Source organism: Chenopodium album, chromosome 14 (genome assembly GCF_948465745.1).
Source record: "Chenopodium album chromosome 14, dcCheAlbu1.1, whole genome shotgun sequence".
Taxonomy (NCBI): domain Eukaryota; kingdom Viridiplantae; phylum Streptophyta; class Magnoliopsida; order Caryophyllales; family Amaranthaceae; genus Chenopodium; species Chenopodium album.
Window position 1 is genome coordinate 11,169,068 of NC_137847.1, and position 22,868 is coordinate 11,191,935.

The following is a 22,868-nucleotide window of genomic DNA, read 5'->3' on the forward strand; positions in this document are numbered from 1 at the left end:
AGGTAATGAGGAAGAGGAGGAGGCGATGGTGGAATTAGGGTTGGTAGGGAAGATTTGGACCGAGCTCACCATCAATTCAAATGCTTTCTTGGCAACAATAAAGAATGTTTGGCAACCCAAACATGGCTTGGAAATCAGCAACATTGGGAAGAATACATATGTGTTTCAATTTCATCATTGGAGGGACAAGAAGCGGGTTCTTGATGATCAGCCATGGCATTTCGATAGACATGCTCTGTTGCTTGGAGAAATTGGGGATAACGTGAAGCCGCTTGATGTTCATCTCTATCAAATTCCGATGTGGGTAAGGGTGTATAATCTCCCTTTCAAATGCCGCCTGTACTCTGCTAATGTGGAAGCTTTAGGGAATAATTTGGGCGTTTCATAAGATTGGACAGTTCGGGTTATATGGGCATTGATAAATCCGTGAGGATTAGAGTGATGATTGATGTACTAAACCCCTTTTATAGAAGGTAAAGGTGAAAATGCGTGGTGGCTTTGAGGAATATTTTGAAGTCAAGTACGAGAAACCTCCTATTTTTTGTTTCTTCTGTGGAATGATTGGACACGGTGTGAAAGACTGTGATGGCTGTAGGGACGTGGATGACCCACACATGAAATATGGGGGGTGGATGAAAGCATCCCCATGGAAAAGTAATAGGATCGATAGTGCTGACGAACCTATGATCTTTGCTTCTTCATGTGCCAGGAGTTTGTTCATCACAAAACCTAAAGAAGAGGAGAAAAAGAAGAATTCTAAGCAGATTGGGCTGATCCTTCATCAGCTTAATGATGTCTCGCCGTCTTCGGATAAGAGCTCTGCTTTAGAGCTTGGCAGTAAGGAGCTTGAACCTTCTCCTTGTCAAGTTCCTGAAAATTTGATAGAGAAGGAAAATACTCAGAATGAGGCAGAGGTCTTGTTGCCACTTGAGATTTCTTCTCAGAGTCAATCGGCCTTCACAAGGGATGGTGTTAGAAAAAGTTAACTAGCAAGAAAAAATAGAGTGTTAATCCGAAAAGACAAGAAGACCTTGGCACCAAATAACAATGTTTCGATAGCTGGTAAAACTAGAAAGAGAGATGAGCAGGAGGGAGAATTTGGCAGTAAGGAGGACGAGATTGGAGGGAATGTTGTAAAGAAAAGAGCTGTAGACAGTAGCATGGTGAATGACTATTACGATATTGACATGATTGACACAGTGGCGGGCCCCACTTCTTGGGCCCTCAGTGACAAATGAGACATATATTGTCGTGGAACTGCCGGGGTTGAGGAAGTCCTCGGGCAGTCAATGCGCTAAGGCGTATTGTGATCACGGAAAATCCCGGGTTGGTGTTTTTGCAAGAGACTAAGCTTAGTCAAGGTGAGATGAAAAGTGTTAAAAATAAATTAAAATTCACGGGGATGCTTGCGGTTGGATGTGCGAGGGAAGGTAGAAGAAGAAGTGGAAAGGTGGCTATACTTTGGAGAGATGATTGGGAGATTTCTATCCAGTCTTTTTCTTTAAATCATATTAATGCTTTTGTGAAGTGCGTGGAGTGGGATATGTGGAGATTTACATCGGTGTACGGCTTCCCTGAGGATGAAAACAAGCACAAAACAGGTTCTCTTCTTGAAGGATTGGGGAACAATAACCATTTTCCATGGTTGTGTGGTGGTGATTTTAACTTGATGTTGTGGTCTACGGAGAAACAAGGTGGGGCCAATTTTAATTTCGCAGAAGCTGCTATTTTGCGGGAGGCCCTTAGCAATTGTAAGTCGGAAGACTTGGGTTTCATTGGATATCCGTTCACTTGGTTTAATAATCGGGGTGATAAGGATAATTTGCAAGAAAGACTTGACCGCTTCACTGCTACTGAAGATTGGAAGATAATGTTTGCAGGGGCTTTTGTTACTCATCTCGACAAAAGGAAATTTGATCACCTACCTTTACTTCTCTGTGTCAAGGATCGTGTGCATGTCGAGAAGAAGAAAAAAATCAAGAGAATTTTCAGATTTAAAGAGATGTGGCTCAGAGGAGAATCGTGTGTGGATATCATCCGAGAAGCTTGGGATGGAGTGGGGAACGTGAAGGTTAACCTTTGTAATACGGCAAGGAAGCTTGGCTCGTTGAGCAAGGAAAAATTTGGCAGCTTTGCTAAAGACATGAGAACTCTAAAATCCCAGATGTCGAAACTTATGGAGGAGGAACAAACATCCAATGTAATTTCGCAGATGAAAGCCATTGATGTAACACCCCCGATTTACTAACTAATAATAAATAAGAAATAAAGGAAAATAAACAACCTTTAAATAAAATTGTGGAAGCATACACCTAAATCGGAGGTATCACCGCCACACTCGACAACCTGTCAAGTGTTAAGGCTTACAAATTCCCAATAATAACAACTCAATAAACTAGGTGAGCTATTAGTTTAACTTTACAAACTCGTTATAGCATACTAATCGAAACACTAGCTACGATCACTTGTTAAACCTGCTTAAAAAATCATGATTGCTCACCATAAAGGACAAATTGCAAAATAGATCGTCGCAGGGCCACCATAAGAAATAGACATGGCCGCAAACACAAATAGCACAACAAAACAGCACACACGTCAGCAAAAGCTGAGTAATCACCACATATCAGAGTACAAAGAATAATATAATAATCAACATTACTAGATCAATTAAACAATGTAGTTTGAAACTACATTACACATTGTACTCAGGAAATAACATTTATCAACTCAACCTCGAATAATAATACAATCCTTCACTCAATTAAATCATAACCAATAAGTGTGCCATGCTCTTTGTTTTATACCTAGCCTTGGACATGGCTAATTCGAATAAATAAACCAACAAGTATAAAAACTTGAATACTCTCAATAATCAGAAAACACCTTGAATCACACCACATATGGGCCAATTCCCACTATAGGGGACCATTGAAAAATAAATAATGAAGATTGTACCTCGTTCTTAACTCATGATTATCATCCTCTTACCAACATGCTAATGACTAAGGTATATAACGCCGAGCCTCAACCTTTTGATCTCATACATTGATTAAATAACCATTCACAAATTAAAAGATAATATCTCAATAATGGCACAGGTTCCCAAATTAAATAACATAACAATTCGATTCATAAATATCTCAACTCTTAGGGAAATAATACTAATAACCCAAATATAATCAAATCTCAACCCAAAAATAATACTCAGCATTAACAACCTTAAAACCTTGATAAAACAATACTCCCTATAGAAACAACATTAAAAACCCTAGAAAAATAACGAAATCAATCAATACCACAAAAATAATATGGCAATTAGAATCATATTATACCACACACTAATCATGTATATATATAAATCATGATCATATATAATTCACAAATTATAAAATTTACACATAAAAAGACGAAGTACAATTAATACTAACAATTTATAATCAAACAGATCCAAAAATTAATTAAGGTCGTGTGATTACACATAATAAACAATACAACCAAATTACTATCTATAGACACCCAAATGTGTCTCCCCAAAACAAAACCCGGTGATGAATACCTTTCGCGTTGAATCATAATCGAATGAAATGAAAGTGTGGAAAGTCTAATGTTGTGGTTAGTTTTTATTAAAAAAATCTTTCTTTCTGTTTTCAAAAACCTGCTCTATTTTTATGAAAATATCCAATCCAGTTTAGTTTGGTCCATGACAAGGGTCCAATAATGGTGTAGTTGGATGGGGCTCGAGAAGAGCTTTCCAACGATATATTATAAGCCCAATTTCGATAAATAATGAGGAAGTTATGGCCAAAATACTAAATTGGTCCCGGTTTGGTTCTTATATGCGGCCCAATGATCTAGAGGAGGGCCTATTATAAATTATCATTCCTAATGCAATTAGGGTTGATTATAGTCTTCTAAAATTTTCTAGGAGGTTCTTTTGAATCCTAAAGGGATTAGGATTGATAATTTTGTTTTATGAGTTTTATTTGGAATAAAAGAAGTGTTTTAAATGAAATTACGATTTTACCCTTCGTACGGATTTTACGACTTGATTTTATCGAAAAATAGATTCCGTGTTGAAAACGCGTGGAAAACCTTCTGCATCGCCAAACGACAGTTTCGTCGCCTGGCGACGAAACTTGTCTCCTTGCGACAGAAGAGTGTTTTATTCCTTTTCGAACTCTGATTCTTTTCTATCGATTCTGGACTATTTTCTTATAAATAGGGTCCCTAGACCTCCGTTTTCAATCATCAACTCTCAATAACAATCATCTCTCTCTATTCTCTCTCGAAAAGCTAGAAGCTTTCCTTCTCTCTCTATTCTTTTTCTAAACCTTCCCTAAAAAACAATTCCTCATACATTAGTTCTAGACACACCTAGCCAAGTTCGAAATTGCCTTCGCCCTAGACGTGAAAGGTTTGATATTTCTGAGGGTTTGGTCCCAAATCTCTATTTTAATTATTTAATTTAATTGTTTGATTTTATTGTTTTCATTGAAGTTACTAATGCGTGTATTTTGTTATTAGAAAGAGGTACGAGGCATCCAAGTATGTAATTTAAATGTTTTATTGATATTATGATATAGAAATTATGCTTAGATTATTATTTTGATTCCTAGTATCATGTTTAGGGTAATTTATAATATCAATTATGATTTCTACGGTGCTTCCTATTTTCTTTCCTAATATCATGTTAGTGTCATGTTAGGGCTAAAGCTTTGATTTTCAATGTTTAGTGACATGCTAGGATTTGTTATTAATCTTGTTAGTATCATGCCTAGAATCTTGCTATTAACATTATGCTTTATTGTTAACATGATTATTATGATGATTGTTATTATGTTGCTAGATGATTATTATGGTTATTGCTTGATCATGCCCTCTCTTGCAGGATTAAAGGGAATTTGTACTTGTAATCACGCTTAATAAGATAATTAATAATCTTGTTTAGGGTTAATATGATTATAATTCAAGTGATCGCTAATAATAGATTTATTTGTGCATTAATATTCAACCAACATAGATTAAACAGGTTTAGGGTTAATCTATTGATTGCATGTTAGTCAGAAAGCACACATGAATACGAGTAGAATAAAGTAGAAGCCTATTTTATAGGGCGAGTTCTTTCTCTTTTAGATTGGATTCATACCCTCATCCCTGAACACCAGTCATGGTTCCAGACCTATTGGAATTGACGATCTCATGGATTGTTAAGGGGTGTAACCTTCACCCTGTGAACGGTTTACAAGTTCCTAAAACTTGTTGGCGACTCTTTTGCTCTAGCTTCCTTCCCTTTGGACGCCACCATGCTTAAGTGTATGATCACAGTGGGGCTCAATTGTAGGATGACTTGAAATATTCCCTTCAGTTTTTTGGCGACTCCACTGGGGAGGATTTCTATTTTAATTCCTAAAATTTATTTTGGTAATGATTTAGAATGAGTGGATGAGACTCGAAAAGTTCTAAGTATTTCATGTGCGTAATTTTGATTAACATTATTGTCATATGCATAAAAAAAGGTTCTCATTGGAAAGACCATCCGTAATGAGTCAAAAACATAGGATTTTTACACGTAGGAAATTTGAGAAATATCTTTCACAACTAGAATAGAAATAATACTGCGAAAACTGGAAAATTCTAAGAACACAAAAAGCTGTTGAGGCATGTAGGAACTAGCGTCTAGAAAACAGAGTGCGTCGCCTGAAAAATGGCCTCGTCGCCTGGCGACGGAGTCATTTTTTGGCGACAGACTCTGTTGTCTGGCGCCGTGTTCTTCCAATACCGAGCCAGAACTCTGCCTTCTTGTTTTGACTGGTTCTAGCACTGTTGGCTCGATTCTACTTCCTGATTGAGTTTTTCTCTCATTTCTGAAACCCATATGTGTTCTACATATGGACATAACCCTCTGGGAATTCATGCTCCATCTACCCAATCGAACGCTCCTGGCAACGAAGGGTACATCCGAGAATGTTGAATTCACCAAACCATGGAAGCGAGTTTAACTCACGGGGTCCCATCCACACGCGCCTACCCTTCCAAAGGTAAGGCTTCCGCGCGGTGCATCTGGACTCATAACCATGGACCCTCTTTGACTAACCCATATCTTGAACTTTAGAGAACTAGAACCATGGTTAGGTTGCAAACTCATTGCATCATGTTGTGACTACTTGTGCATTATTTGCTTGTGCATACTTACATGTGATTAAACTAACCGTTTGGTTTGACTTGTAATTATGAATATGCTTAAATAAACTAACCAATGACTAAAGGACTTTTCTTAATTAATTGATTATTTAATTTGAGCAAATAAATATGTCTAAAATCGAGTCATAGTTCTTTTGAGTCAACTCGGATTTTTATTCCCGTATACTGCACAAGCGTCAACTTGTTTTGGTCATAGCCAGAGTTCTAGGAAGAACTAAGAGTCGTACAACCTATGGATCTGTAGCCCCGAGTTTTATCTTAAATTTGGCGTTGGTTTAGTCCCAATCAGAGTCACAGATAAAAAGTTATGACTAAAATACCACAGCCTGCATATATGTGAGGTCTTAACTTAGTCTTTGCTTGACTCTAGTCACATAGTCTAGCCACATGGTCATGACACAAGTCTTAACATGTCACCTACACTCACTAGTCTTAGAACACACTTTGTATATGTCACCATGACCATGTCTTAGGTTCATGCATGTTTCGTCTTCCGTCATTCGAGTGGGGGTTCCAATCTATTCCCATTCTCTTCCACATTCTCTTCCATGTTGAATAAAGCTTGAGTCAAAATAAATAATAAAAAATGAAAACTTATCCCTAATCTCCCTTTCCACAGTACTTGGTCAAGGAGAGAATGGCGGTTTCCTCACTTTTGAACTCTTTTCTTTTATATTTTTTGCTCTCTTTTTTTTCGCTTTATCATTTTTTATTTGGATAAGTGTGGGCAATCCCGATCATGCGGTCTATCACTCACTTGGCATTCATGTTTCTCAGACACGGTACCTAGCACTCGATAAGAGACGCAATCTGAGACGTGTTCTTATCAAAGATATATTCATATCGAAGACATTGGAACGCTTGCCCTTTTGCACACTTTTATTGTTATTTTTTATTTTAATTTTTTTGAAATTACTCAAGCTTTTGTTCTTTGAAAATTGCATAAGTTGCACACCATCCCATCCCAAGGTTAGGTACATGTGGGTCGAAGAAAGAAAGGTCTATCCTTAGACGAGGCTCAAAGTGGTTTATCAAGAAAGGATTATATATTTGAAGGGTGAAAGGTGATATGATGTGGCTACAAGGGGTGCCTCAAATCATTGGTATACCTTGTGCTTAATTCGACATGGATTTTATTTTTTATTTTTTATTTTTTATGCAATGCAATGCGATAATGATATGCAAAAAAATAAATGCTCATTTTATTAAAGGGAAAAACAAAGAACCTACAAAATAAAATCTAAGGAAAACAAAGGGTGCCTATGCTAGACTTATTTGGGGAAAGGAGGAACAAAAAAAAATAGAAAAAGAGGTCACGAGATCTCGTCGTTGAAGCTCGCCTTGTGTCTTTTGCTTGACCATCACACGGTCTTCTTGCTAGCTAGAGGCAATGGAATCTTATTTGCTTCTATGAGGTCTTGAATGAGATTTTGAAATATGTAACATTCATCCGTGGTATGACCCTTTCCTTGATGGTACTTGCAATAAGATTTGGGATTCCATCTTGAAGATCGCCTTTCTGGCGTTGGATCTTCAGTGGGGCCAATAGGTTTGATTAATCCTCGATCATGGAGACGATTGAAAGCAGCATCATAAGTCATTCCAATGGGCGTTAACTCTCTTTTTGGTTTCTTTTTAGATCCTTGATTATCCATGACTAAGACATCATTTAAGTCAAAGGTACTAACATTGTTACTAGAGTGGGTGTTTTCGGAGGAAGAAGGATTGTCGTTCTTCTTTCTTTTCCAGCCACTGTTGTTATTATTGTTAGTAGCTTTTTGTTTCGCAAGGTCATCTTCGATTTCAATACCTATGTCGTAGACGGCCTTGAAAGTATTCAAATTATGTTGATATTTCAAATGCTTCGAATACTTATCTTGAAGGTTCTTGATGAACATCCTTACAGAATCCTTTTCAGTAGGAACTTCAACCATATTAGCGGAAGTTTCCCTCCACTTGTTAAAGAAAGAGGTGAACCCTTCATTTTCTTTTTGCTTTAACATCTCAAGTTGTCTATGGTCTGTGTCGACTTGGATGTTGCACTTATATCTATCAATGAAAGCGTTTACAATTTCGTCCCAAGTAGAGGTTTTTTCTTTGTCAAGAGAAAAGAACCATTGTTGACAAACGGTTTCAAGAGATAAAGAAAACAAAGAATGAAAAGCTTTCCTATCAGTCCCCTTAATGTTCATTATGGTTTCAAAGGCCCTTAGGTGGAAATAAGGATTGTCTATTGGCTTGAACTTAGAGATGTCATTGGCATTGAAACTCCCTGTCCACCGAGACCCCTTGTGAGCTAATGCCCTGGAATCTATAGTCATTGGAGATTTTGCTCAAGCTTTATTGCATGAGCTCCATTTGTTGTTGCTTCACAGGGTCATTGATTTGAAGGGCCAGATCCTTCATCAATTCGGTTAAGTTGGCCACGTCCTTCCTAAGTTCGTTAACTTCTTCCTAAGATGCCATTATCTTCTTAGCTTTTCTTTTCCGACTAATTGGTTTGTCAAAAAGTAGTACTTGAACAAAGGTGTTGTCCTTGATTAAGCGCCCTTCTCTCCTTGACCAAGTGTTGTAGAAAGGAAAATCGGGGATACTTATTGTTAATTTTTTACTCAAGCTCTATTCAACATGCAGTAGATGGAAGGAGGTAGGAAGAATGAAGGTTGTGATATGGAGAAAGCATGTAGAGAATGGAAGGACGATGTAGATGGAGAGGTATGAAAGAATTAAAAATAGAATGTACCCCCAACTCAAATGATGGAAAAACCGACTCATGCATGAACCTAAGACATGGTCATGATGACATATACAAGGAGTTTGTGCTAAGGCTAGTGAGTGTAGGTGACATGTTTGACTCGCGTCATGCCCATGTGACTAGACTATGTGACTAGACTCAAACAAAGACTAAGTTAAGACTTCACGTATGTGCACTAAACTGGATAGGCTGTAGTATTTTAGTCATAACTTTTGATATGTGAATCCGAATTGGACGAAACCAATTCCAAATGAAAGGTAAAACTCGGGGCTACAGATCCATTGGTTGTCAGACTCGTAACTCTTCCTAGAACTCCGGCAATGACCAAAACAAGTTGACGTTTGTGCAGTATACGGGAATAAAAATTCGGGTTGACTCAAAGGAACTATGACTCGATTTTAGACATATTTATTAGCTCAAATTAATTAATAAATTAATTAAGCAAAATCTGTTAGTCCTTGGTTAGTTTATTTAAGCATATTCATAATTAAAAGTCAAACCAAACGGTTAGTTTAATCACATGTAGGTTATGCACAAGCAAATAATGCACAAATAGTCAAGTAGTCACAACATGATGCAATGAGTTTGCAACCTAACCATGGCTTTAGTTCTCTAAAGTTCAGGATATGGGTTAGTCAAAAAGGGTCCATGGTTATGAGTCCGGATGCACCGCGTGGAAGCCTTACCTTTGGAATGGTTGGCGCGAGTGGATGGGACCCCGCGAGTTAAACTCGCTTCCATGGTTTGGTGAATTCAGCAAACTCGGATGTACCCTTCGTTGCTAGGAGCGTTCAATTGGGTAGATGGAGCGTGAATCCCCAGAGGCTTATGGCCATATGTAGAACACATATGGGTTTCAGAAAAAGGGAAAAACTCAATCAGGAAGTAAAACCGAGCAAACAGTACTAAAAAACTAGTCGAAACAAGAAGGTAGAATTCTGGCTCGGTATTGGAAGAATTCGGCGCGAGAAAATAGCGTCTGTCGCCAGACGCTGGCACTGTCGCCAGGCGACAGCGCCATCGTTTGGCGCTGACGTTGTTTTCTCAGCGCTAATTCCTACATGCCTCGGCAGCTTTCTATTCTTGAATTTTCCAGCTTTTTCGTAGCACTATTTCATTTTAGTTGTGAAAGAAATTTCCATAATTTCCTACAGGTAAAAATCCTATGTTTTTGACGCATTTCGGATGGTCTTTCCAATGCGGATCTTTTTATGCATATGCCACAATGTTAATCAAAATTACGCACATGAAATACTTAGAACTTTTCGAGTCTCATCCACTCATTCTAAATCATTGCCAAAATAAATTTTAGGAATTAAAATAAAAATCCTCCGCAGTGGAGTCGCCAAAAAACTGTAGGGAATATTTCAAGCATCCCACACTTGAGCCCCACTGTGATCATACACTTAAGCATGGTGGCGTCCAAAGGGAAGGAAGCTAGAGCAAAAGAGTCGCCAACAAGTTTTAGGAACTTGTAAACCGTTCACAGGGTGAAGGTTACACCCCTTAACAATCCATGAGATCGTCAATTCCAATAGGTCTGGAACCATGACTGGTGTTCGGGGATGAGGGTATGAATCCAATCTAAAAGAGAAAGAACTCGCCCTATAAAATAGGCTTCTACTTTATTCTACTCGTATTCATGTGTGCTTTCTGACTAACATGCAATCAATAGATTAACCCTAAACCTGTTTAATCTATGTTGGTTGAATATTAATGCACAAATAAATCTATTATTAGCGATCACTTGAAATATAATCATATTAACCCTAAACAAGATTATTAATTATCTTATTGAGCGTGATTAAAAGTACAAATTCCCTTTAATCCTGCATAAAAGGTGTGATTAAGCAATCAATAATAATATTAAGCAACAATAATAACAATCATCATCATCATAATCTCAATCTCAATAAAGCATAATAATAATAGCAAGATCCTAGGCATGATACTAACAAGATTAATAACAAACCCTAGCATGTCACTAAACATTAAAGATCAAAGCTTTGACACTAACATGATATTAGGAAAGAAATAGGAAGCATCATACTAATATACATGATATTAGAAATATTAGTTAACCCTAAACATGATACTAGGAATCATAAAGACATCCTAACATGATACTAGGAATAAAAATAATCAAAACATGATTTCTTTATCAAAAGAATAATTAAAGTACTTACTTGGATGTCTCGTACCCCTTTCTAATAACAAAATACACGTGTTACTAACTTCAAGGAAAATAATAAATAAAACAATTAAATTAAATAATTGAAATGAGAATTTGGACCAAACCCTCAGAAATTATAAACCTTTCACGTCTAGGGCGAAGACAACTTCGAACTTGACTAGGTGTGTCTAGAGCTAATGTATGTGGAATTTTGTAAAAGGGAAGGTTTAGAAAAAGAAGAGAGAGAGAAAGCTTCTAGCTTTTTTAGAGAGAGAAGAGATGATTGTTGTGAATGATTAAAAACGGGGAGATACGACCCCTATTTATAGAAAAAATATCATGGAAATGATAGGAAAGAGTTCGAGTCCTATTCGGAATAAAAGATCTCTTGCCGCCAACGATAAGAGTTAGCGCCAGGCGACAGACCTGTCGTTTGCCGCTGGGACAACTTTTTTACGGATTTTGTTTTTATCATATCTTTTGATCCAGAAGTCTGAATAAATCATATAATATGTCGTTGGAAAGCTCTTGAAGTCTAATTTTCAACCAAATTAGAATAAGATTAAAATACTTTGTAGATAAAATGATATGGTCGAAATAGTGGAAGGGTGTCAGTTTTGGATAGAGTTTCATATTCCTTTCATATCTTTTTCGTTATAGCTCGGAATTAATATTATAATATATCATTGAAAAGATAATTTCAAGATATATCCAACCATATAAGATTTGGATAAAGATTATGAGGCACAAAAATAATATCTGACTGTATTTGAACATCTTTAAATTCGAATAGAATTAGGATTTAAAAAAAGGAAAGTTTTATTCAATTTCAAACTCTTTGATTTTATCTTTTCAAAAACGATAATTAAGATCTTTTAGAAACTCATAGAAGCTTCTAATAAATCCTAATTATTATAGGAATAGGATTAAACCTTTGGACCCTCTACATGATCATTGGGTCGTAGGTAAAATCCGGTTTGGGCCCAGTTTAGTATCTTGGCCATAATTTCCTCATTATTCATCGGAATTGGGCTTATAATATATCGTTGAAAAGGTATTTTCAAACCCCATCCAACTACACCATTATTGGACCCATATCATGGACCAAACTAAATTGGACTGGACGTTTTTCATAAATAGGGTACAAAAAGGAATATTTTCGAAAACAAAAAGAAGTATTTTTTATTTAAAACAACGACATCACTAGACTTTTCACACTTTACCTTGTTCGATAATCAAGCGACGTGAAGATTATTAATCACTGGGTTTGGTTTTGGGGAGACACATTTGGGTGTCTACAACTCACTATTAAAATCACGCTATTATTTTATCTCAAATAAAGCCATTTACAATATTGATCCATATTTTTTGAATAATGTATTATTTCTTTATTCAACCTTTCTCTTTGTTATGAACTCTAATTGAATATCGGTATTTTTTATTTTTTTTTGAAAAATGAATATCGGTATGTTTTAATCATGTTTTGGCAATATCTTATACAAATATTAAAAAAAAAATTAGTAATCAATCAATATATGATGTAGTAATTGGTTAATGTTTATTACTTGTATGTAGTTATTGATTATTAAGGTAATTAGCTTGGCAAAATAATTTATAATAATCTTTTATTATATTATTATGGATTGTATTATAATCTATGATATTTTTCCTAGTCTTGTGATTGATTTTTTAATTCTTTATAAAGTAAAGATTTAGACAATAATTAATTTTTAACAATTAAGGTAATTGACCTATTAGTCATTTTTTTTACCTCATTAAAACTTTACTTAATTAGTGTTTTCCACACACAAAAAATAAAATAAAATAAAAAAATAAAAATAAAAATAAAAATAAAAATAAAAAAGATTAAAGACACATCAGGAGACGACACATGTCATTGCTAGTGTGTCTGTTAGTATATAAGTTACTGATTAGGGTGGTAGCTTATAAAAAGGGCAATAGGATCTCTTGCATATTTAATTAAATCCTGCATTTAGTTTATTTTGTACTGCATGAGTAATCCCATTTTAAAATTATTTGCAAATAAAGAATTTTTTAAAAAAATATAATTATTGAAATATGGGCAATAATAACAAATTATTACAAAAATCAATATCTTTAATAATTTTTTTTTAATATCTTTAATAAAATTTGACATCATCAATAGTAGTTATTCAAAAAATAAAAAATGTACTCTCTCCGTTTTTTTATAAGCTAGAGTTGGGATTTTTCACTATTATATGTGTCATTGAATTAATAATCTAGCAATATATAATATATAAATATGATCATATAATATGTTGTTGGATTCATCACAATGACTACTTTTATAAATTAACTTTTACATATTTTTTACTAACCTCTAATTAAAGATACTGACGGTCAAAGTTGTGTCTTGGTAAATGTGCAAATCTAACTCTACCTTATAAAAAAACAGAGGGAGTAGTTTTAAATTGTCATTTATTAGAAAAAAAAAATGTACAATATATTACACTTACTAATCAAAACTAATTTATTTTATAGGGAAATAATACGTACTAACATTTTTTTTTTGAAAGAAAAATGAATAGTAACCTCATTTTAATAACTAAAAAAAATTTAAGGAAAACTTAGTTTTAATACTAACCCAATTAAAATTTAGGGAATAATCCATATTTTACACTTCATCCGCTCAAAACTTCATATACTTCTAATAATTATGTGTTGAGTCCTTTTTTATATGCTCCTTTTAAAATTTTGTTGTCACTATAATTATTTAACAATCGTGCATCTATTGTACGGGGTTTAACTTAGTAGTTAGAAATAAAAGTATTGAAATTTACATGATACACGCTCATGGTACACCTTTATTAAAAATACATATAATCAACTCCACAATTCATGGGATCATGCTCATGGGATACCCGCGTGCATAATTCAATAATTATAAAAGTATGTCGTTTTTTAAGGAGTTGGCTTCTTATTTGTGGTTAAGTGGTAATTTTTATTTGATTGCTTTTTCAAGTTTTAGATTAGGGGTTGTAAGGAATATTTCAAGCATCCCACACTTGAGCCCCACTGTGATCATACACTTAAGAATGGTGGCGTCCAAAGGGAAGGAAGGTAGAGCAAAAGAGTCGCCAACAAGTTTTAGGAACTTGTAAACCGTTCACGGGGTGAAGGCTACACCCCTTCACGATCCATGAGATCGCTAACTCCATAGTGGTGCGGAACCATGACTGGATATTCGGGGATGAAGGTACAAATCCAACCTAAAAGAGATTGAACCTGCCCTAAATAGGCCTCTACTTTATTCTTCTCATATTCATGTACGCTTTCTAACTAAAATACAATTAATATATTAATCCTAAACCTGTTTAATCTATATTGGTTGAGTATTAATGCACAAACAAATCTATTATTGGCGATCACTTAAATTAAAATCATATTAGCCTAAATAAAATTATTAATTATCTTATTAAGCGTGATTTCAAGTACAAATACCCTTTAGACCTGTAAGAGAGGACGTGACCAAGCAATAACAATAATATCAAGCAACATATAAATAATATTGACACAACAAATCATCATCATCAAAATAATCTCAATCTCATGAAATCATAATATTAGCAAGATTTGGCTATGTGTGTCCAAGGGCGAAGGGACGGGGGGGGGGGGGGGGGGGGGGTAGTGGAGGCCCGGCCTCCCCGGCCCAGATTTGCAGCCCTTGAATATTAACTCTTGGCTCCCCTTAAAGTTATTATATACAGTAATGAAGACACATATGATACAACAAATGAAGTTTGTCATATTGGTTAGGTAGTGATTCTTTTCCCCAAGGAGCCTGGGTTTGAATCTCCTCACTTGTATTTTTAGATAAAGCTTCTTATTCAATTTGGGCTTTGATTTTGATAATAAAGCCCAAAGACTTAAGCTACAAATAAACTCTTTGATTTTCATAATAAAGCCCAAAGACTTAATGACGGGAAATCGGCATCATATTTTGAGATTTGAGATTCTACTATTGTTAGTTGTTTACTTGGTTAATATATTTATTTATTTAATAATTTTGGCTAATTTTTAATTTATTGAATGGAGCATTAGATCAATTTTAGGGTTATATGCTACTTAATTTGATAATTGTTGTTTTGTATTGATATAGGTTAAATCATGAAATCAAAAACACTAGATTTTTTTTACAAAAAAGTTAATAATCAACAAGAAAAGGGTTTCACTTCAAAGGCAAATTTGAATCCCGAAAGTAATTTGAGTGATGATAATGAGCATAACACAAGTTTTCAGGGGTAAAAAAGATCTGGTACTTCAATTCTCGAAACTGATAACCCTCAAAAAGTTCCAAGATTTGAAACTAACGATATAAATACCTCATGTACTCTTGAGCGCGATCCCGGACTACGCAAAAAAATTAATGATTATCATCCCAATGAGAGTGAGCAAATAAGGAGGGAGTATCTGAGACTAGAAACGTTTCAACCCATTCAAGATGATTGATGATTTTGCTACTATGAAAAATCGTAGAGTATGATTCAACTAATTTTTTTTGTAACAATAAAATACTAGTACATTTTAATTTTTTCCATCAATTTGTTATTTAACAAGTCCGGCCCCCAGGACTTGAAAATCCTGGTTTTGCCCCTGTGTGTGTCTAAGACTCGTGATAGAAGAATGTTGTTTTGAAAAGGGAAAGCTTAGAAAAATGGGGAAAGAATAAGCTTCTAGCTTTTTAGAGAGAGAAATAAAGATGATTGTTGATGATTGAAAACGGGGAAATAACGCCCCTATTTATAGAGAAAAACATTTGGAACGATAGGAAAGAGTCAGAATTCGACTTGGAGTAAAGCTGCTCCTATCGCGATGCAACAAAGCTATCGCGATGCGATAGGCCTATCATGCCGCGATAGACTCCTCGTAGCGCGATGGCGCGGCTACGATAAAAAAGTTGTACGAAGTCCTTTCTCTAATATAATTAGACGTTTAGACTCCGTATTCATCTTTAATTTCAGATCAATTTATCATTAAAATATTCGTTTTATTCCAAATTAAATTTATCTTTTCTAAAATAAAAGTATAATTATTAATCCTAATTCCATTAGAACTTAATTTAACCTTCTAGATTATTCTAGAAAATTAAAATCAATCCTAATAACTTTAGGGATAACAATTAATGGGCCCTCCACTTGATCATTGGGCCGCATATAAAATCATTTTGGGCCCAATTTAGTATTTTGGCCATAACTTCCTCATTATTCATCGGAATTGGGCTTATAATATTCGTTGGAAAACTCTTTTCGAGCCCCATCCAACTACACAATTATTGGACTCATATCATTGACCAAACTAAATTAGATTAGTTGTTTTTCATAAACAGGATACGAAAATAAAGATTTTCGAAAACAGAAATGAAGTATCAATAACATAATACTAAAACAGACACCAAGAATGATACGTGTCATTTTTTGGTGCTGTCATTTTCCCTCCAAAACCATCTTTCATCTTCTCTTGCCAAAAATGCTTTAGAGAATATTTATATAATATGATAATATGATTTGTTATTGGTTTTCTTATATCTTCTATGTATACACAATTAACTAAAATTTTATTTTAAATATTATAATTCGTATCTTTTCTTGCCAAAATCTTTTCAAATAATATTTTTATAATATAATCGATTTCCTATTTGGTTATTTTTTTGGGAAATCATAATTTTTTATATAATGAGATGCATTTTATATTGTGTCAGAAAAAATAAACTAATGTGACTATTTTCTTTTCTCCTAAAAATTGCAAGATCACTTTGACTATCAGCTAAACTCCATTTCCTCTATTTAACCCCATTTTACCATATCACGTCCCTATTTTATTTGTTTTTCTTTTTCACTTCGTATGTACCATTGAATTAAGGACTAGAGTATCAAACGTTATTATTATTGTTGTAGTAAGTCACGCATTGATTTTCAAACTATTTCAATAATATACAACTTTAATTTACGCAAAATTAAATTTTTTGGTTAAATCCGTGCATCGCACGGGCACTAATATAGTTTATATTAAAAACAAGTGCATCACGAGACTCTTTCACATTTCAATTTGTTCGATAATCAAATGACATGAAATGCATTCATCACTGGGTTTGGTTTTTTTGGGGAGACACGATCAGGTATCTACAGGGGTATTTTTATTTTTTATTAGCAGTCTGTTTTGTGTGTAGCTGACCTCACCGTGTGGCCACTTATAAAAAAACCAAGTTACCTTTATAACACTGACCAAGTAACCCTTGTAATACTGACCGAGTAATCCCTTTAACACTGACCGAGTAACCCCTATTACACACGGTATGGCCAGCCACATATAAGAGTTTGTGTTTTAATAGTCCATATTTTAGATACCAACTTTTCACTCCCCCTCCTCCCTTGACTCTGATAATAGAGATATAATATACCAATCCATCAACATATAGATATTAAAAATACTACCTCCGTTACATATTATTTGCAACGATTAGACATTTTTTCTCTCTACTTTATGTCAAATAGTTGCAAATAATATGTGACGGAGGTAGTAGCAACATGATGCTATTCAGCCATTCAGGCAATCAGATAATATAAAATGCTACTGATATAACACGTATTAGTGATGGTGCCTCCTTTAACAAAACACGAACAGACGGACTGCAAAGTAAGTATATCATTGGACATGCATCCTCTCAAAATTTTAATTCCATTCAAATATATAACCTCATTGTCTTCAAGAATACGAAGTCTTTTTATATGATATTGATAGTTCATGCTAGCAAGCCATCAAAGTCGTCATTGTTTATGAATTATTGTACTTTCAAATTAAAGGCTCGACATTCTTGAATTTATTGACGGAGAAGACAACACTCCCTTAAATTAGCTTACTACATACCTTCAACTTACAACAAACCGTTATTTCACACCTATTATATGAATTTACTACCTCTTACAAATCATATAATGCTTCCTTTTTTAACTCTCCCTACTTGATTTGATCAATGAGTTATTTATTTCGTTTGACTATTTGCATGTCACTTGTACTAGCTAATACTTCTTTTCTAAACATATTTCTTTTATTCACATTGCATGCACTGTATAAAGAAGTGCAATTCTAAAAATATTTTTGAAATTAAATAAGATTTTTCGGAATATTCTTTATTTGTTTTTTCAAAAAGTAGTACATTTTTAATGAGTTGCAAACTTGTGTACACATCCTTATAAGATATAAAGCATTGTTATAATAATATGCGGAGTAAAAGGTTCAATAACAATATTTTAACCAATTTATTCACCTAGTAGTTTTTATATAAGTGCATCAAATCGGTTGTTTTATTCGTAGTCTGCTTTTGAATAAGTCTATCACGATAAAGAAATATCCATATATATTTTATTAATTCTCTCACGTATAAATAAAACTAGTTACAACAATAAATACATAACCAATTATCCATAATTACCTACAATTTATATTTATTGGCAATTTGGCATGTATTTGATCATCCATATACTAGACAAAATGGAGAGAATTTTCATAACAACTACAAAATATTCTATGTACAACGACTAAAGGCATAATGCAAGTCTTCTACATGGACCTACTTCGATCTTCACCTTGGCCTACACTATTAAATATCTTTTGACCAGGTGACAGAATCATTTTTGGATCAAATGAATTCTTTCTTTGTTGAAATATTCTCCATTTTTTGTGTCCAAAATGAGTTTCCCACTCTTTCGTTGTGGTATAATGAGGAAGATATTGCTTAATCTTAATACCATGTTCTTCACAATATTTTAATATCTCCTCATTTTTTCTCTCCAATGCTTCCCAATCATCATAACCACTAGAATGGAGCAACCCTAGTGTGTAGAACACATCTTCTTCGGGTGTAACCGCGGACATGTTGTCGTCCCACCTGCATTATAGGTACCCCGTCAAAAATCCGAGTTTAAAATGTTATGAATTGAATAATAATCACATTGTTGGTATAATTTGATTTAGTAATGTATTAGTAATAAGGGTGTATTCTCTTCAACTTTCAAAAATTTTTAAGGCTAATTAAGTTTAATTTGTTCAAATCATATAAATTTAGATGAAGAACGCACCCTAATGATAAAGGTACTAAAATTATAAGTGTGACATACTTGTTATGGTTCAATGGATAAAGGAGGATTGGTCCGGCTAAATCCGTGTTATCCTTGGCAATGATGTTAGGAATAACATGATAAAGATCCTCAATCTGAGATTTCGGTATGAAAATATTAAGCCATGGGTGTGGAACTTCCCACAATCCTTTGGAATGAAGTTCTAGCTCTCCTTTTCGAACTCGATTCAAGAACTCGACGAAAGATACATCCCTAGTGAAAATAAATTCCGGAATACAATTTAGCCCCTTGAGTTGCTTCTTTAGTTCCTACATGTTCGTGTACCATAACATGTTAAGCAAACACAAAAGAAATAACGTAATATAATGATAAATTACGAGAGGTTGGAATAATGTAACAACTAATCATTACCTTATCCGTGTTGGTGTCATCATCATGATCATAATAAAACTTTGCCACTTCTAAGAAGTAAAGTACACCATTAGGAACATTCAAAGAAGTAATTCTAACTTGATCATTAGATGAAAAGAAAGAGGATCTCCAGTTATTTGGATCAGCTTGTTGCAAAATAATAGAACCTTCAACATAGTTTAAACCATGATTGATGTTGATTAACTCTTGGTAATTTCCATAAAGTGATATTAAGTGTTCTTGATCTCTAGTAAATGTTGAAAAATCATCATAAAGCATCCGGACCCATTTCACCTACAAAATTAATCAAACAATTAATTTAGTTAAACACAAATTAATTAATAAGATGACGATTGACGTAAAAGCACATGTTTTAGACTACACTAAGATGGAAAAAGGTACAACAAAAGAGGTCCACCGTTGTCATGGCTTTTCCAAGCTAAGTTTTAATTAATGTGTGCTTTGTATTTAATTACTTAGTACAATTAGTCTTGTGATTATTGTATGTACTTTGTAGGAAAGCAATAACACTCATAATAATTAGCCACATTATATATCATGTGAAACATTTATGTGACAGACCATTTCATAAGAGTAATTGATCAACATAAAAGGAGGTTTTTATTGTCCTCTTTTTTCAGAGAGAAAATTAGCTCAAAGTCGGGAATTTGTTAAATCAAATCAAGTTTTGTGACAAAGCTAAAGTTTTTATTTTAATTGTGACGAGGATAAAAAGATTAAACTAATGGAAGAATAATAAATAAAGAGAACTAGGCGAGGCAAGGCCACACCACATATATCCTCATCTACGATTTTACGAAGCTCACTAGAAGCTCTTGCTAGGATGTCAACTAAGTGTCCGTGTATAATTAGGTCATATACTTAAATCCTCCTCAGTGTTCACTATAATATTTCCGACTCGTTTCACATGATTACATGGTAGAGATGTATGTAAGTCATTATACTACGGAGCACGCACTAGATTCCCTAATGTTTACCACAAAAATAAATTTGGTGCAACACCAAGTTGCATATGGTCGATAACCCGGACCACATTCAACAAATATAAAAGGAGTTTATATATAAAGTGTATAATTTAATTAAATTACCCTTTTTGGTGCTGCTTCTAGTCTAATTCTTGCTCTAGTAATAATTCCAAACTGTCCAAGTCCGCCTAAAACCGCATGAAATAACTCCGAATTCATCTTCTTTGAACATGTGATTAATTCTCCTTTTCCTGAAAACAAATAAATTAAAGTAAATCTTCTAAACCAAAGAAAAGGAAATTTTTAAGCTGTTGAAAACTTGAAATAATGTGTATCATAGACTTTTTTAATCAAAATTAAATTAAATTAAAAACCCAATCTTTCTATAGTGCTCCATGTTTGAGTTTTTTCATTCTAATTTTAATTGTAGTTCAAATATTCTTGTAAAACAAAATCCATAGATCGATTCAATTTTTTGATAATATTATGAATTCAATAAGTATCAAATTTAATTTTTTAAAAAACTCTTTCTAAAAAAACTTGTACCCTAGTATACTAATAAAATCCAACCAAAAAAAATCCAATTAAGTTTACGGTAGATCTTAAATAAAACTTCTAAGTCCCTATGAATTTGAGTTAACGGTATAATATAGTCTAATAATACAAAATTTGGTTCCCCTTATTTGCACCAAAAAAATATAATTAAAATACAAAGTGTAATTAGTAGTTTTTGAGGAAAAGTGTAATTAGTAGTTTAGAAGAACATAGAAATAGGTAATGAAAAAATATTAGAGGAAGAATATGATAATATACCGGTAACAACATCCAATTCATGAACATTGGTTATCTGAGGACCATAGCGAAAAGCTTGACCGCTAATCCCGGCATTTGATAGGGTTCCGCCAACACTAAGGTATAAATAGTCGGTCCACGAGACGGGGGCTACACCGTGGTCTAGTGTAGCATGTAACACATCAACCCAAAGTTGCTCACCACCAACATCAGCATAAAACCCTAGTAAAGAATCATGAGAAACCCTAATCCTATCATTATGATAATAATTATTATTTTTATCATCGTAATTATTATCAAAGTTTTTACGTGTAATAGGGATGTTTAAAGATGGCATGTCTATAACAACACCATTTTCAACCATGGCTTGTCCCCTACAAGAATGGCCTCGGCCTCGAGCCGCTACCTTAAAAGGGAAGGAATGGTTGTAAGAGAATTTGAGTAAGGAAACTATATCACCAACGGAAGAAGGGTGTAACACGGCGGCTGGGTTCGTGTGGACTAGGTTGCCAAAATCAGTGGAAGCCATGGCTAGAGATGATTGGTCTAGGCTTAACCTAGAGGAAATGTCTAAACTTAAGAGATTAAGAGGAAGTAGGTCGGTCCATAACCTTTGATTAACACCTATGATTGGTATTAAACGGCTGATTATGAATATTATGAAGAAGTAAGATAAATTAGTGAGAGTAGTTTTTGCCATATCTTTTGACAAGGAGAAATGATGTTGAATTGTTGTAGTTGAATGAAGAAAAAAATAAGTGGGATTGGGAAATAATGTAGGAGATCTAAGCCCAGCTTGAGGGGGTATATATACCCAAAAATAATATTATAATAAAATAATAAATTAAAAGAGGTATGAAATAATGATATGTGGTGGATGTAGTTATTTTCCTTTATATTTAATTAATTTGTCCTTTGATAAATGGTTACTTTAAGACTTTTAGTTACCAATGCAACTTACCATGAAGAATAATGTTAAGTAATGTAGAGTATGTTGGGTTGTATAGTTGTATGTATCATATCAAAGGGAGATGTGATTTCAAGAACTCAAGTCAAGGGTACTTTCCTATGCAACTTCCTGTAATAATTTTTATTCTTTATTTTTTAAAAAAAAGATTTAGTGTTTCGACTTTCGAGAGTCAGAAGAGTGGGTGATAAGAATCGATCCAAAATCTTTTAAAATCGAGAGAGGAGCTCTAACCACTTGAGTTATCCCTCACAGTATTCGATTTATTGCATTCACCATTAAAAAAAAAGTTATTGCAAATTTGTCAAATTACAATCAACAAATTTATCTGACTTTAAAGAGTTATTACGGACACATTTATTCCATTATATATTCCCAACTATACATTTATGGTCCTTTGTTAATATTATTATATATCCATTTTTTTAAAAAAAAAAATCCATTATATATATCAATTTTTAACCAA

At 34.0% G+C, this 22,868-nt stretch overlaps 1 protein-coding gene across 2 annotated transcripts; it reads right to left on the minus strand.

Moving 5' to 3' along the window:
• Nucleotides 1-18,508: 18,508 nt before the first annotated feature.
• LOC145578901 (cytokinin dehydrogenase 3-like) lies at nucleotides 18,509-22,186 on the minus strand. 2 transcript variants are annotated; one of them, XM_081636197.1, is made up of 6 exons: nucleotides 21,457-22,186; nucleotides 20,767-20,894; nucleotides 19,825-19,951; nucleotides 19,658-19,707; nucleotides 19,286-19,554; nucleotides 18,509-19,056 (listed from the first exon to the last, which is right to left on the minus strand). In XM_081636197.1, exons 1-6 carry the CDS (start codon nucleotides 22,133-22,135, stop codon nucleotides 18,729-18,731), a joined length of 1,581 nt encoding a protein of 526 aa, XP_081492323.1. In that variant the 5' UTR covers nucleotides 22,136-22,186; the 3' UTR covers nucleotides 18,509-18,728. The 2 variants fall into 2 exon arrangements, with proteins under 2 accessions (XP_081492323.1, XP_081492322.1); XM_081636196.1 differs by having other exon boundaries at nucleotides 19,658-19,951.
• Nucleotides 22,187-22,868: the final 682 nt, after the last annotated feature.

What these genes read in the sequence shown, in the direction of transcription:
- LOC145578901 (XM_081636196.1), bottom strand. Translation starts at nt 22,135, where the DNA reads ATGGCAAAAACTACTCTCACTAATTTATCTTACTTCTTCATAATATTC. An exon ending in TAGAAGCAGCACCAAAAAGG is followed by an intron (nt 19,952 to 20,766) that starts GTAATTTAATTA and finishes TTAATTTTGTAG; the next exon opens with GTGAAATGGGTCCGGATGCT. An exon ending in TATCCATTGAACCATAACAA is followed by an intron (nt 19,057 to 19,285) that starts GTATGTCACACT and finishes CCTATAATGCAG; the next exon opens with GTGGGACGACAACATGTCCG.